The sequence below is a fragment of the Lithobates pipiens genome, unplaced genomic scaffold (genome assembly GCF_037356315.1).
Source record: "Lithobates pipiens isolate NorthernLeopardFrog02 unplaced genomic scaffold, aLitPip1_a1.2 Scaffold_30, whole genome shotgun sequence".
Classification (NCBI taxonomy): domain Eukaryota; kingdom Metazoa; phylum Chordata; class Amphibia; order Anura; family Ranidae; genus Lithobates; species Lithobates pipiens.
The window spans coordinates 160,305,372-160,321,583 of record NW_027507791.1 but is presented as its reverse complement, the minus strand read 5'-3'; the positions used below and the strand labels follow the sequence as shown (position 1 = coordinate 160,321,583).

General features: G+C 43.6%; 1 protein-coding gene across 4 annotated transcripts in view; it reads right to left on the bottom strand.

Annotated features, from left to right (window-relative positions):
* The window catches only part of ARG2 (arginase 2), an 823,867-nt gene that overhangs the window by 586,862 nt on the left and 220,793 nt on the right, over window positions 1-16,212 (bottom strand). For all 4 annotated transcript variants that reach the window (XM_077465036.1, XM_077465038.1, XM_077465037.1 and 1 more), the window contains exon 3: window positions 3,177-3,354. In XM_077465036.1, the coding sequence (XP_077321162.1) occupies window positions 3,177-3,354 (178 nt within the window). The remainder of the gene's footprint in view (window positions 1-3,176; window positions 3,355-16,212) is intronic.

The following is a 16,212-nucleotide window of genomic DNA, read 5'->3' as shown; positions in this document are numbered from 1 at the left end:
AATCTCTTTCTTATTGTTGAATCATGAACACTGATCTTGCCTGAGACAAATGAGGCCTGCAGTTATTCTGGGTTATTTTATGACCTCCTGGATGAGTCATCGTCATCTTGGAGTAATTTTTGTAGGCCGGCCAGTCCCGGGAAGGTTCACCGCTGTTCCAAGTTATTTTCATTTGTGGATAATGACTCTCCCCGTGGGTTCACTGGAGTTCCAAAGCCTTAGAAATGGCTTTGAAACCCTTCCTAGACGGATACATGTTTGTTTCTCATCTATTCTTGATTTTTTTTAGATTGTGGCATGATGTGTGGCTTTTTGTGATCTTTTAGCGTGATTCACTTTGTCAGACAGCCTCTATTTATTTGATTTCTTGATTCAAGAGGTCTGGCAGTAATCAGCCTGGGTGTGGCAAGTGAAATTTAACTTAGCTTTCAAAAAACTTGTGGTTAATCACAGTTCATTCATGATTCAGCATGGGAGGGGCAAATTACTTTTTCACATAGGGCCAGGCAAGTTTGAACAGCTTTTTTCCCTTAATAAATTAAATCATTTAAAAACTGCATCTTGGATTTACTCAGGTTATCTTTGTGCAACATTAAAATTAGTTTGATCTGAATTTTGTGTGAGAAATATACAAAAAAATAAAAAAATCAGGAAGGGAGCAAATACTTTTTCACAGCACTATACTTGTACATACAAGTGGCGGAAGTATAGGGGTCACTGAGGTCACCATGGTGACTGTGCCCCATGCTGCAGGGGGCCCTTGCGGCCCCCCTGTATACCTCAATAGGAGGGCCGTCCCCGATCCTCAGCCGAGCTGTAATCTCCACTGGGCAGGGAGCTCATTACACGGATTAGACCTAAAGTGTGTTGCGTGTTCTTTGTCTCCCCCTACAGTGCAGTACCCAGCAGGAAGAGGTAAGGTAAAGCACTGACGATTTTTAAAATGCTAGCTGTATGTACGTATGTGTGTGTGTGCGCATGTATGTATGTGCATGCATGTGTGTGGGTTTGCATGTATGTATGTGTGTGTGCGCATGTGTTTATATGCCTGTGCATATGTGCATATGTGCATTTATATATATATGTGTGTGTTTTATAAACGCAGTATATGTGTATGTGTTTACACGTATGTATGACCGTTCAATTTTAACCATATGTGTACAATCAGAACAGATTTTTTTTCTTGTTTGTTCATAGTACCAGCAATAAAATGCTGTTCCTGAAAAATGATCCATGCTCAGAATCGCTTTACAGAGGCATTTGACAGCCGCTAAAGGGGCAATATTTTCCCTCCTGACCACCTGTTTTAACCCCTTAAATGCATCATCACTATGATGCAACTGCATGCAATGCACACAGTTGCAGAGTGGTTGCAGTGCAGCCCTATTCACCTAGGTATACTTCAAGGGTGCCCTGACTAAAAAAAGATTGAGAAACACTGGCATAGAGGAACCAATCTCTCCATTTTCCTCCTGCAGCCGCTGAATGACTGCGGGAGGGAGAGGAGGACAATCAGGGGAAAATGTTCCTTTATATTTATTTTTTATTTAAGGTACTTATATAGCACCATAAATTTATGCAGCGCTTTACATATACATTGTACATTCACATCAGTCCCTACCCTCAAGAAGCTTACAGTCTAAGGTCCCTAACTCACATTCATACATTCACATACTACGGCCAATTTAGATGGATCTAATTAACCTACCAACAGTTCTTTGGAACATTGAAGGAAACCAGAATACCCGGAGCAAGCCCACGCAGGCACATGTAGAACATGCAAACTCCAAGCAGGTAGTGTCATGGTTGGGATGTGAACCAGTGACTCTTTTTGCTGCTAGGCGAAAGTGCTATCCACTACACCACTGTGCCACCACCCACTATCAACTGGGCCCTGTTGTTCCACCACCAGGTTCGGAGAAAAGGGCCCTATCCAGGGGCCAGGGGGACCCTTCATGCTTTGTAACAGAAACATTTTTGTGTAGTCATGAATAGAACAACACACATTACAATTTACACTTTTTGAACAAAATTTTCACTTTTCTCTATATTGATATGAAGTCAATGTGGTCAGAAATATATATCTTGTAATACAAAGAAATGACAAAGCTGTTGCTGATAGACCCATAGCTAAAATGTAAAGGTTACTTTTGGTCTATAAAGATTCATAGGTATGAGAGTCAGGCTGGCTTCACATATGAACCACATGCGACTCACAGCAGGGGTCTGGGTGCGTCCTGGTTAACCGCTTGAGGTCCGATTTCAGCCCGGGCTAAAGGGCACACAGCATTTTTGTGCAAAACATACCAGACGTTTGATTTGATATACACCTTAAAATAGTTTGTATTGTGAGCATTTCAATTGTGAAAAAGCACGGTTCTTTTTGTGTGAAACGTGTCAGCTGATCATCATTGCAATTTTGTCTGGCTCATGACAATAAAGACATTTCTACAGCCTCTTTTGGATTCAAGTGTGTGATCAATCTTTTCTTCTCGTCTTGATATTGCCTACGGTGATGAGTCGGGATTAGCACTGTCCATTTGCCTGAAGCGGTGTGTGCACCCTTGTTCTGTTTCATAGTTATAATATAGAGGTGTTCATTATTTATTTACTCAAGTAAATAAGAGTTTATTTTCTTCTTTCAAAATTAAAAAACACCATTTAAAATTATTCCAAACAGACTCAGATTTTAGGCATTCTGTGGTTACAGCATATAATGTAATAGTAACATTTCCATTGCAACAAAATACAAACAATAGTTATTTTTGACAACCCAAGATAAGCATGAATATCTCCTCTGTCATTGTGAATTCTGCCTTTCTGCTGGTCAGCTCTTTCCACAACTTACTGGGGGTTACATGCATGCATCGCAGCTTCTCCTCTGCAGGTTACTTTCAATTTCTAAGGTCTACATACCCCATGGTACCCTGCTGCCAAAAACAGTCGCTCCAATTCCTCCTGTCAGCATATATGTAGTTGAGAACGTGGGCTCTGTGAAATGTATAGCAAAGCAGTGCCTACTCACAGGGCATAGTGAATATGTGTCACAGAATTTAAGGAAATTAATTTGTGTGCATTTTCACAAAGTAAGTTTACAAATTTCAAGATGGGGGACAATTGAGGAGGAATGCCAAGTATTCATGTTTGAAATAGGCAATAGCAGTAAACAGACTTACCTATGATCGCCTCCCAAAGTTACACAAGTATGACCAGCTTCTACTACTCTGCTAACTTCATCAGCCAACACCTGACATGCAAGGCCAACTGTACGTGGGTATTTAACAGTGTTGTTGTACAGCTTGTCATTAGGAACTTGGGCAAAGTGTAGATCTCCAACATCATATACATCACATCCTGAAAAACAAAATCATTTTCAGTTGTTAGTTCAATATTTTTAGAGCCTTCAGGAAATTGTATGCCACCTACTATGGTGCGCTTATGGCCCAATGGTTCCCAACACCTGCCAATCCCCAGGCTTTTCTAGTTATTTTATGTTACCTTCAACTTAATAGACAACATTCTCCAATACATCTTCCTGACCCTGGCCCGGCAGCCTCCTGCCAGATCTCAAATGTATTAAAACAACACAATGTAACTGACTGTTGGTGTGAACTACATCCCAAAAGCACAAACTATAATGTATTACTCCAACCCCTATAACTTTGTTTCCAGTACTGGCCACATCCCAGCACAGCACAGCTCCCTAGTCTGATCATGAAGCAGTATCCCCAGAACGACGTCAACTTGTGACAAAACCCATAGGGAGTAGCAATGTGCTGACATCATGCGTTTGCACTGGTCCCGGAAGGACAGGCTGCTACATTCGAGCCGGCCGGCTTATTCATGCATGTTTTTATCAATTTTTTTATATTAAACACTATGTTGAAGATTTTCTACTATGGAAGCCTTCTCTTTTTTGGGGTCCTTATATGATTCGGTTCTCCCTTGGGTGGTGAGTGCTCTTCAACTTGATCCCCCTGGAAGAACAGAGGCCTTGGCAGGGTATAAGAGCCACAAGACCTTCCGTAATAGGAGGTCATAAAGAGCTAGTAAGCAGCCAATTTATAAGGTGGAGGCTTTCCTTTGGAGCTCACACACTATTCTGGCAATCAGTAGTGCACCGTGGGATTGATTCCTTCAATCCTTCAAGAACTATAGCCAGACCCTTGAAAACCCAAGTTTTCGCCCATCTTGAGGTTAGGAATAAGAGAATCATAGGTTATATTTGAAAAACTCACAGCAAATTTAAAATGACCTAGAGTTCAGGGATCAGAAAATACCTCCCACAAAGCATTGCCGTCTCCCGTTTGTCACTTTAGTATGTTGGGCAAATGGTTTGGCCTGAGCATGAACTCGGGCCGAACATTGGCTGTTAGACTATTCGATGAACAGCCAAATTACTGGAGCATTTGACCGTTTGTTCAGCCGTCCAACAACCACAATGCACTGCTCCACTGTACAGTGCATTGGAAGCCCTGATTGGGCAAAGCTTTCATTGTTTCAACCAATCAGGGCACATAGCACTGTCAGAGCCATGATTGGACACTGTCATGATGACTCTATCCAATCATGGCTCATTGCTCTTAGTCCCACTCCACACTATAAAAATACTCTTCCCATAGTGGACATTTGCAGTGTGATATTGGCGTGGAGAAAGATAAAACAGAGCTCTGTTCAGTGCTACTAGCGAGTTACTGTGCTGTGGGCTATTGTGATTCTATTATGATTGTAAAGTATCAGTTTAGTGTTAATATATTTATAGTGTAGTGTGATCGTTCATTTTTACTTTAGTGTCATTTTATTTGGTCAGGGCAGGTTTCCTGCAATATATTTCAGTGCGTTATTGCCGGCTTATTGTAGTATATTGCAGTTTGTTAGTGCATGTTTAACGCAGTATATTTCAGTGTATTGGCGCACATTTACCGCAGTAAATTAAATACCAAACTTAGAAATAAAAACCTGTAATAGCTCAAGCAACCCTAAGGTAGTACATATCTATGGAACTTCACTCACCATACAAGCATGATTAGCAAAACAAATTTATTGATGTCAAAGCTAAGAAAAGGGACATTAAAAACAACATGTATACATAGCACTGGTGCTATAAAAACAATAACAGAAGGACCATCTGTTGATAGGTGGTTTAATTCCATCCATGTTTCAAAGGTTGTTAATGCTGTAATACAGCTGGTATTATATCCCCAGGTCTGACGACCTATGAAGGGTGACCCTAGTTGTGAATCAAGGTTGAACTAGTAATCAAAGGGGGGGGGGGGGATGAATGAAGTCAAAACCACAAGGTTGGAACTATGAAGGAATATCAATAGTTCTCCCAATCTGCATTGGGAAACTGAACAAGTGGATGATTGTATGTTGAACTAGAAAATGACTGTGATGAAAGGGGGGAGCCTTGCTGGGCAACAGTGATCAAGACATATATACAAGTGGGATGGTGTATGCGTTTAAATGTCCACTACGGTGATGTGTGGCTCGCTGGAACCATAAATAGGTGAACACAGTCCTCCTTAACCTGCCTCTCACTGTACCAATCAGAGTCCCTTTGAGACTCACTCTCAACCCCCAAATGAGACAGCCATATGAAGAGGTAGATATGTCCAGAAGGAGATAGTTTCCAAAAAATGAGAGGTAGACTTATCAGCTTCTGATCAAGTCCAAAGATCCAAAGTTCCAGGGTGTTCTCCCTTATCTTTGAAAACGACAGCCTTGTAAAGTATATAATACCATAGATGGGCCAAAAGCATGTAGTCCAGAGATGGGCTGTGTTGGCCTGACTCATCACCATGTGGAACATCAAGGTCTTAAATGGACGCCAAAACGTGCATCTGTGTGCGTCACTTCCACTTCAGATTGGCATTCCTCGAGGGCAGCTTTAATGGCCAACAGCTCCCGATCCCCCACATGGTAATTTCTCTCTGAAGAATTACATTTCTTGGAGAAGAAGGCCACGGAATAGAGAAATGATTTAGGACCCTGTTGTTGCGATAATATGGCTCCTACAGCATTTTCAGAGGCATCCACTCCAGTCCATAGGCCAAAGATGGATCAGAATGCTTAAGGATGGGGGCTGAGGTGAATAGAGCTTTAAGCTGCTCGAAAGATGCTTGTGCTTCTGGACTCCCCTGGAAAGGAACATGCTTCTTAGTAAGAAGGGTAATGGCAGAGATAATACCCGAAAAGTTCTTAATGAATTTTCTGTAAAAGTTAGCGAATCCCACAAACTTTTGTACCGCCTTTCGGTCTGTCGGAGGTGGCCATTTCAGGACAACGGCGACTTTTTGAGGCTCCATGGAGATACCATCGGCAGAGATGACAGGTCCCAGAAACTGTATTGTCTGTCTTTCAAAGTTGCACTTCTCTGCCTTGGCATAAAGTTGATGTTCCCGTAGTTTGCTTAAGACCTTCTTTACATGAATGTGATGGGTTTCGAGCGATTCAGAGAAAATAAGAATATCATCAAGGTAGGCGATGATAAACAGGTCAAGAAAGTCCCAAAAAACGTCATTCCCCAGGTGCTGGAATGTGGCGGTGGCATTGCAGAGGCCTAAGGGCATGACCAAGTATTCAAAATGCCCAAAACATGTCCTGAAGGCAGTCTCCCATTCGTCCCCCTTCCTGATTCAAACCAAATGTTAAGCACCTCTCAAATCGAGCTTGGAGAATACTCGTGCACCTTGCAGTCTTTGGAACAACTCAAGGATTAAGGGAAGCAGGTACTGATTCTTGATGGTTATTTTATTAAGATCACAGTAATCTACTCAGGGTCTCAAGGAATGATCCTTTTTCTCCACAAAAAAGATACGGCCCCTGCTGGAGAGGAAGAGGCCCGAATGAACCCTTTTTCCAGGCTCTCATCAATGTATCTGTGCAGGGCCACCAGTTCAGGTTCAGAGATAGGGTAAATTCGCCCAAAAGGAATCTCGGCCCCTGGTAAAAGTGCAATGGGACAATCATAGTCCAGTGGGGAGATAGAGTATCAGCACTTTTCTTGTTAAACACATCTAGGAATTCATGGTATGCTACAGGTACTAACTTCATAGTTTCAGGGTCAGAGTGGATACTGAGGAGAGGAGCAGGAGTAACAGACTTTTCCGAGTGACAATGTCTTTGACAGTAATCAGAAGAGAAGGATACTTCCCCAGTGAACCAGTCGATGCAGGGGTTATGGGCCCTCAACCAAGGTAGTCCCAGGATAATAGGAAACATGGGGGAGGTTATGACATCCAGACGGAGAAGTTCCTGTTCAGAGGAAGTCTGGCAGGGAATGGGTAAAGTCTCTTGTGTAACTGGCCCAGACTTGAGACCAGAGCCGTCCGCCAGATGCACGGTAAATCCCTGTCCCTTGGTGCATACAGGCAGTTGATGTAAGGCAACAAAAGCAGAGTCCACAAAGCAACTGCAGGCTCCAGAGTTTATGATTGCGGTTACAAGTATAGTCCTTCCTGGTAACTGGAGTTGGGGCGGAAGAGGGAGATGTAGCAGATCTCTCCCAGGGAGATGCATCATATGAGACAGAGTAGGAGCGGCTCTCACAGGTCTTATGGGACAGGTCTGAATGAAGTGACCGGCCACTCCACAGTAAAAGCATAGTCCATCATAAAGTGGCCGAAGGCATTCTGAAGAAGACAGGGGTGGTCTGGAAAAGCTTCTACGGGGAGATTCAGGGTGCCTCTTGTTCCTGCGGGGGACCCTTAGCATTGTGGAAAAGTGTGTGGAAACAGCAGTGATCATTCTTGGGGACGTAGGTGGCTTGGAAATGGCCTTCTAGGATTGTCTTTTGCTAAACCGATGGTCAATACAAACGACAAGGTGGGTCAGGTCTTCCAGAGATGAGGGTAACCCTACACGGCCAAGTTCATCTTTTAAAGTGTCTGAAAGCCCAAGAAGAAATTGATGGTGGAGAGCAGCTGTATTCCACTGAGTATCAGTACTCCAGACCCAGAAGTCAGTTACATAGTCCTCTATGGACTTGGACATTGTCAGAGGTTGCCAAGTGTAGATTCAGCAGTCTGTTGGAGGAAGGGATCCGCATAGAGTTGGGACATGGTGCTCTCTGAGACGATGGGCCCAGGAAAGTGGTTCATTTTGTAGTAGAGTGATGATAAACCCCACTAACTTCTTCGGATGAGAAAGTTCGGGGTAGTAAAGAGAAATAAAGTTTGCAGGCATTTTGGAATGTACAGAACTGTTTGCGATCCCCTGAAAAACGCTCAGGCAAGGGCACTCTGGGTTCAGGAGAAGGAATGGTTGCACTGAGAAGGCAAAAGTCTGTGCAAAAGAACTCACAAGAGCTGGGAAAGTAGAAGCAGATGAGACGTCAGATGGAGTTGGTAAACGATCTTCACTCCGGCCCAGGTCCTCTTGGAGGGTCCGTACGGTATGAGCTAATGCAGAGATTGATCGACAGATGTCCATAGCAGGCGAGGCCTCCCTTTCAGACCCCATTGCTGGCTGAACGATACTGTCACTTACCTGTTCGGAGTCTGAAGTGACGAGGTCGGCCTCCCTTGCATCTCCAACCCGGGTTTCGCTGATGATGGGGACAGAAGGACCCAAGGGAAAGGAGGAACACGAGTGCCTGCAGATGTAGCTCAGGAAACTTGCGGCAGGTGATACAATTTTGGAGATGCAGGAAGTCGCAGCAGGTTGCAGGAACGGAACTGCGGACACCCGGATGACAGCTTGGAGCCAAACAGGAGACAGGAGCGTAGTCACTAGACATGTGCAGAGTAAAATATTTTGTTTCGGAATTTCGTTTTCGTCCGAAAACTTAATTTATTTAGTTACTCCTGAAATTCGTTTTTATTTATTTCGTTTTTCGTTCAAAAATTGCATTCGTCCGAAAATCCACATGAATTACGGTCGAATCTGTCTTTGAAGGCTTATGGTGTCTGTCGAATGTATAAAGAAGATTCGACGGAGCTAGTATATAGCATACTTTAGAACCCCTGTTAAAGTCTATGGGACTCCAAAATTAAAAATCGAAAGTGCTAATTTTAAAGACTAATTTGCAAGTTACTGTCCTAAAAAGTGTTTGGGGACCCGGGTCCTGCCCCAGGGGACATGTATCAATGCAAAAAAAAGTTTTAAAAACGGCCGTTTTTTCAGGAGCAGTGATTTTAATAATGATTAAAGTGAAACAATAAAAGTGTAATATTCCTTTAAATTTCATAGTGGGGGGGTGTCTATAGTATGCCTGTGAAGGGGCGCATGTTTCTGGTGCTTAGAACTGTCCCTGCACAAAGTGTCATTTATGCAGGAAAAAAAGTCCTTTAAAATCACTCGCAGCTATTATGAATTGTCGGCTCCGTAATACAGAGAACACTCATTGAACGTCATTGATAAAACAAGAAAAAATAAAAAATAAAAAAAAAGCGTGGGGGTCCCCCAAATTCAATTACTAGGCCCTTCAGGTCTGGTATGGATATTAAGGGGAACCCTGCCTCAAATTTAAGAAAAAATTTGACGTGGGGTTCCCCCTAAATATCCATAACCAGACCCTTTATCCGAGCACGCAACCTGGCAGGCCGCAGGAAAAGAGGGGGGACGAGAGAGCGGCCCCCCTCCCTCCTGAACCATACCAGGCCACATGCCCTTAACATTGGGAGGATGCTTTGGGGGTCTGTGACCCCTCAAAGCACCTTGTCCCCATGTTGATGAGGACAAGGGCCTCATCCCCACAACCGTGGCCGGTGGTTGTGGAGGTCTGCGGGCGGGGGGCTTATCAGAATCTGGAAGCCCCCTTTAACAAGGGGACCCCCAGATCCCGCCCCCCGTTTGAAATGGTAAGGGGGTACAAAAGTACCCCTACCATTTCACAAAGAAAAGTGTAAAAAATAGTTAAATAAAACAAACACACTTTTGAAAAATTCCTTTATTAAAAATAAAAAAAAATAAAAAAAAGATTCCAGCGGCGGTAATCCACTCTTGCTATCCAGCGACGGACGGTCATCTCTCCAGCGATGGCTCATCTCATCCAGCGCAGCGAATACATCCTTCTTCTGTCTCCGCAGAGGAGACACTGCAAGGATTCCGTCGGCCTGACGTTTCTTATATACGGAGAGCGGGGCCACCCATCACCTGACCCCGCCCCCTCTGACGCAAGGGGAAACCCGGGGTTCCCTGTGACGTATGGGTGACCCCGCCCCCGTCTGATGTAATGGAAACCTGCCTGTGTTACATCAGAGGGGTGCGGGGGTCACCCATACGTCACAGGGAACCCCGGGTTTCCCCTTGCGCCAGAGGGGGGCGGGGTCAGGTGACGGGTGGCCCCGCCCTCCGTATATAAGAAACGTCAGGCCGACGGAATCCTTGCAGTGTCTCCTCTGCGGAGACAGAAGAAGGATGTATTCGCTGCGCTGGATGAGATGAGCCATCGCTGGAGAGATGACCGTCCGTCGCTGGATAGCAAGAGTGGATTACCGCCGCTGGAATCTTTTTTTTATTTTTTTTTATTTTTAATAAAGGAATTTTTCAAAAGTGTGTTTGTTTTATTTAACTATTTTTTACACTTTCTTTGTGAAATGGTAGGGGTACTTTTGTACCCCCTTACCATTTCAAACAGGGGGGGAGCGGGATCTGGGGGTCCCCTTGTTAAAGGGGGCTTCCAGATTCTGATAAGCCCCCCGCCCGCAGACCTCCACAACCACCGGCCAGGGTTGTGGGGATGAGGCCCTTGTCCTCATCAACATGGGGACAAGGTGCTTTGAGGGGTCACAGATCCCCAAAGCATCCTCCTAATGTTGAGGGCATGTGGCCTGGTACAGTTCAGGAGGGAGGGGGGGCCGCTCTCTCGTCCCCCCCCTCTTTTCCTGCGGCCTGCCAGATTGCGTGCTCGGATAAAGGGTCTGGTATGGATTTTTAGGGGGACCCCCACGTCAATTTTTTTTTTAATTTGACGCGGGGTTCCCCTTAATATCCATACCAGACCTGAAGGGCCTGGTAATTGAATTTGGGGGACCCCCACGCTTTTTTATTTATTTATTTTTTTATCAATGACTTTCAATGAGTGTTCTCTGTATTACGGAGCCGACAAGTCATAATAGCTGCGAGTGATTTTAAAGGACTTTTTTTTCCTGCATAAATGACACTTTGTGCAGGGACAGTTCTAAGCACCAGAAACATGAGCCCCTTCACAGGCATACTAGAGACACCCCCCCCCCCCCTACGAAATTTAAAGGAATATTACACTTTTATTGTTTCACTTTAATCATTATTAAAATCACTGCTCCCGAAAAAACTGCAGTTTTTAAAACTTTTTTTTGCATTGATCCATGTCCCCTGGGGCAGGACCCGGGTCCCCAAACACTTTTTAGGACAGTAACTTGCAGAATCTTTTCTCTCTGTCGAATGTTTTCTCTATATAATCTTGGACTAATAGAGGTAAGGTTAGGCACATTCGACCACAGGTTCTATAGACAGATTGTTATTGTCAGAGTCATGTCGAATCTCCTATTCTATATCGAACTGTTGTAACAATGAAAATGAAAATAAAGCATTTATTTATGTCGGATCTTTCGTTTTTTGGATTTTGTGCTTTCGTTATCGTTTGTCAAAACGAAAATGAAAATTGCTGAAATTCGGACGAAAATGCATTCGGACGAAAACGAATGCACATGTCTAGTAGTCACAGGAATATCCGGGTTCGGAAGCAGGCAGGCAGAAAGGTACCAAAACATCAGGCAGGAGCAGGGTCAAACAGGAAGCCAAAGTCAGGAGCCAGTAGTTAGAGATAAGATCCAGAGCCAGGTCAGGGCAAGCCAAGAGTTCAGCAATGGGTATCAGTCAGGTAATAGCAGGAATAACAAGGAACAGGACTGGAACAGCTGAAGATCGGTCAGCATCTGCTACAAGTCAGTGTGTCCCTTAAATAAGTCCAATGGCACCAAAAGGAGTGCGGATGCGCACCTAAGAACGTGCGCACATCGGCACGCACAGCAGCGCGCATTGGCGATCGCGTTTGTGCACTCACGATTGACACAGTCTCTTGTACGCATATGCATGCGCTCGGAGCGCAACAGCAGTTCTCTTACAGGCACATTTAATGCCCATGGTCTTTTGTCCAGTGGTCTACTATCCAAGATTTTTGAATTCATCAAAACGATATTCCCCTTTGTTCGCAGTCCTAATAATCAAATCTCTGTTTGAACATAATGTTTGGAGTGCTGATCTCTCATCAGTAGACAAATTGTCCCGAGGACAGTGTTCCCACCTGAGTTTCCTAATGTCATTGGTGACTGCTCGTACAAAGCAGACCACCCCGGAGACTGCAAAGGGGGAAAAACTCTTTATCCATTATAGAAAGCCACATTCTTCAATGTAGTGCCCTTAACAGAGCCCGTACTTGTTCCCTCCATATTCTCACAAATTTCCAAGGCCATATTCAGTATAAGTTCTGCAGGATCCACCTCTGATTCTTCATGTTGGTCACATGTCCCTCCTCCCATAGATCTATCAGATCTTTAAGAGTTCGATATTCATGCCTAGTCAAACTTGGCCAGTCATCCAAGGGTCCTAGGGGAGTACCATCAACTTTCCAGCAAATAAGTACATAACTTTCATCATGTCGAATTTGTAACCTTTCATAGTGGGACTTGATTTACTAAAAGCAAATAGACTGTGCACTTTGCAAAGTGCAGTTGCTTCAGAGCTTAGTAAATGAGGTAAATCTTCATTTTGCAAATAATACCCAATCAAGTGCAAGGAAATAAAAAAAAAAAAAAGAGCATTTTGCTTGCACATGATTGGATGATGGAAATCAGCAAAGCTTCTGCTCATTTACTAAGCTCTGGAGCAACTGCTCTTGCAGAGTGCAACTACACTTTTGAATGTGCACAGTCAAATTGCCAAATTGCCTTTAGTAAATCAACCCCTGTGTGTTTGTCAGTTTATGTGTGAATAAATTCAAGATTTTCAATTGATCTTGTCCCCCCTGGTGTCACACACCTGTCCATCCCAAATTTCTTCACTATTGGGGTACACAGAGGATGTGTATGGCGGGGGCGGATGGTGTGGAGTAAGGGGTTGGAGGATCGTGTACATGGTGGACTGAGGGAGTACCCCATCTTTGACTCCCGCTATGGCACCTGCAGGTCTTCCCTCCCATTTTTTGCTACATTTGCATCACCAATGAGCCTCTCCACTCCATCTTCTAACTGCGATGTGTAAGTATTATCTAGCTCCTCTAATGCTTTGATCTTCCTTTTCTAGTGTTGTCATTTCTATGGGGGTAGCCTTGTTTGTTAATGTTGTGAGAGAGATTCCACCTATATGCCTTAGTGGTGTAAGCAAATCTGTCTCTGTCCAGTTTTAAACTTTTGCTACTTGCTATTTCTTTGTTTTCTCATTAGACAGATATCCTACTCTTTCTGTATACATGTGGGTCTTTGTCTAAAGGGAGTGAGTAAATCCAGAGTGTCCTGTATTTCCTTGTTGATTTGGAGTAATTATTGTTCATAAAAGTAAAGCAATCATATTTCTAGTGCACTGTTATAAATTATGTTCCCATTTTAATCTAAAGTCATTACTGACCTCTCTTATCTTTGGAAATTCTCAGTTTCTTTGGATAAACACTCTTGAGTAGGGAAGAGCCGAACACCCCCCCGGTTCGGTTCACACCGGAACCTTCGAACGGACCGAAAATTTGTACAAACTTTAGAACCCCATTAAAGTCTATGGGACTCGAACATTCGAAATCAAAAGTGATAATTTTAAAGGCTAATATGCAAGTTATTGTCCTAAAAAGGGTTTGGGGACCCGGCTCCTGCCCCAGGGGACATGTATCAATGCAAAAAAACAAAAAACAAAACTTAAAAACTGCAGTTTTCGGGAGAACTGATTTTAATGACGCTTAAAGTGAAAAAAAAAGTTAAATATTCCTTTAAATATTGTACCTGGGGGTCTCTATATGCCTGTGAAGTGGCACGTGTTTCCCATGTTTAGAACAGTCCCTGCACAAAATGAAATTTCTAACGGAAAAAAAGACATTTAACCACTTAAGGACCAGGCCTCTTTTTCAGATTTGGTGTTTACATGTTTAAAACAGTTTTTTTTGCTAGAAAATTACTTAGAACCCCCAAACATTTTATATTGTTTTTTTCTAACACCCTGAGAATAAAATGGCGGTCATTGAAATACTTTTCACACTGTATTTGCGCAGCGGTCTTACAAGCGCACTTTTTTTGGAAAAAATCACTTTACAACAGTAAAATTAGCCCACTTTTTTTTATATATTGTGAAAGATAATGGTACGCCGAGTAAATTGATACCCAACATGTCATGCTTCAAAATTGCGCCCGCTCGTGGAATGGCGTCAAACTTTTAGCCTCAAAAATCTAAATAAGCGACATTTAAAAAATCCTACAGGTTGCATTTTTTGCGTTACAGAGGAGGGGCTAGGGCTAGAATTATTGCTCTCGCTCTACCGATCGCGGCGATACCTCTTATTTATTTTAATTGATTTTATTTATTTTTACACTGTTTTAAAAAAAAATACAAACATCCCTTGTAATAGAAAAAAGCATGACAGGTCCTCTTAAATATGAGATCTGGGGGTCAAAAAGTCCTCAGATCTAATATTTGGACTAAAATGCAAAAAAAAAAAAAAATTACATAAAAAAAAAATATACCTTTAAGAGGTATGGGCGGAAGTGACGTTTTGACGTCGCTTCCGCCCTCCTATGGTATAGAGACGAGTGGGGGCCATCTTAGCCTCACTCGTCTCCATAGCCAGCTAGCGAAAGGACCCGATCGCCTCCGCCGCTACCGACGGCTCCGGTAAGCGGCGGAAGGTGCGGGAGGGCGGGGTGGCACCTCTCCCGCCGCCGATAGCGGTGATCTCGCGGCAAATTTGCAGCGGAGACCGTTATCGTACAGACGAGCAGCGCCTGAAGAGATGTCCATCTCGGTTGTGGCAGCAGCTGCTGCCGTTACCGAGATATCCCTCTTCAAAAATAGGACGTACACCGTTGTGCGCTGGTCGGTAAGTGGTTAAAACTGCTTGCGGTTTTAATGTAATGTCTGGTCCAGGCAATACGGATGAAAATCATTGACAAAAATGGCATGGGTAGCCCCCCCCCTGCCCATTATCAGCCCCTTTGGGTCTTGTACGGATATTAAGGGGAACCCTGTACCCAAATTAAAAAAGTAAAGAGTGAGGCCCCCAGGCCCTATATACTCAGAACAGCAGTATACAGGGGGTGCAAACAAGACAGGGACTGTGTAGGTTTGTTGTGTTAAGTAGAATCTGTTTGTAATTTTTAAGTGGTACATTTTTAAAGTGTAGCTCCAGGTAAAAAAAAATCTATTTTTTTTAAGCTTTTTTGGAAAACATAGGGAAGGGTTATCACCCCTGTATAATTTTTTTTTGCCGTCCGTCTTTTTCCATCTCCCTTCCTGTTGTCTCCTGTTTGCAAGTAGGAGACATTTGTAAGTTGGATGTTTGAAAGTAAGGGCCTGCCCTATATGCTCTGCAGAAATTTGGGCCTAAAGTGTTGGTGTTGCCACAACACTGTAAGCCCTCAAAGTGACTCTTGGTGTGCTGGAATGCCCTGCTGTGAACTATTATATCAAGAATTGCAATTACATGCCATTTTTGAACAGTGGTAGAAAGATTGGGCCTTTGGTGGTGGTGCCACAACACTGTAAGTCCTCACAGTTACTCTCGTGGGCGCTGGAACAGGCCCTGCTGTGAAATATTATATCAAGAATTGTAATTACATGTATCTGTTAAACAGGGGCTGAAAAATTGGGCACTGGTGCTGGTGACACGACACTGCAACCACTCCCACATATTGTAGTTGGAGTGCAGGAATGAGCCCTGCTGCAAAGTATTGCATCAAAAATTGGAATTACATGTCCCTGTTAAATGGGGGCTGAAAAATTGGGCCTTAGCCACTAGTGGCGGTGCCCAGAACCAAAAATGTTCTTCCACGCTATCAGCAGGATCATTGAGGAAGAGGATAGTCAGTCAACATAACAGGATAGTCACTCAGCATCAGCATAGGCAGTCTTGAAGGAATGTGACACTTGTTGGTTACAGCTGATGTAGCATCGCTGTATACCTGTATTCTGCACGATTTTGGAATAGAGGCCGTCAATTACTATTTGGAACGTGACCCCTCTCTTACAGCTAATCAGAGTCAGTATATTATCGAGTTATTACAGTTTGCCACGGTTCATAACTATTTTTGGTTT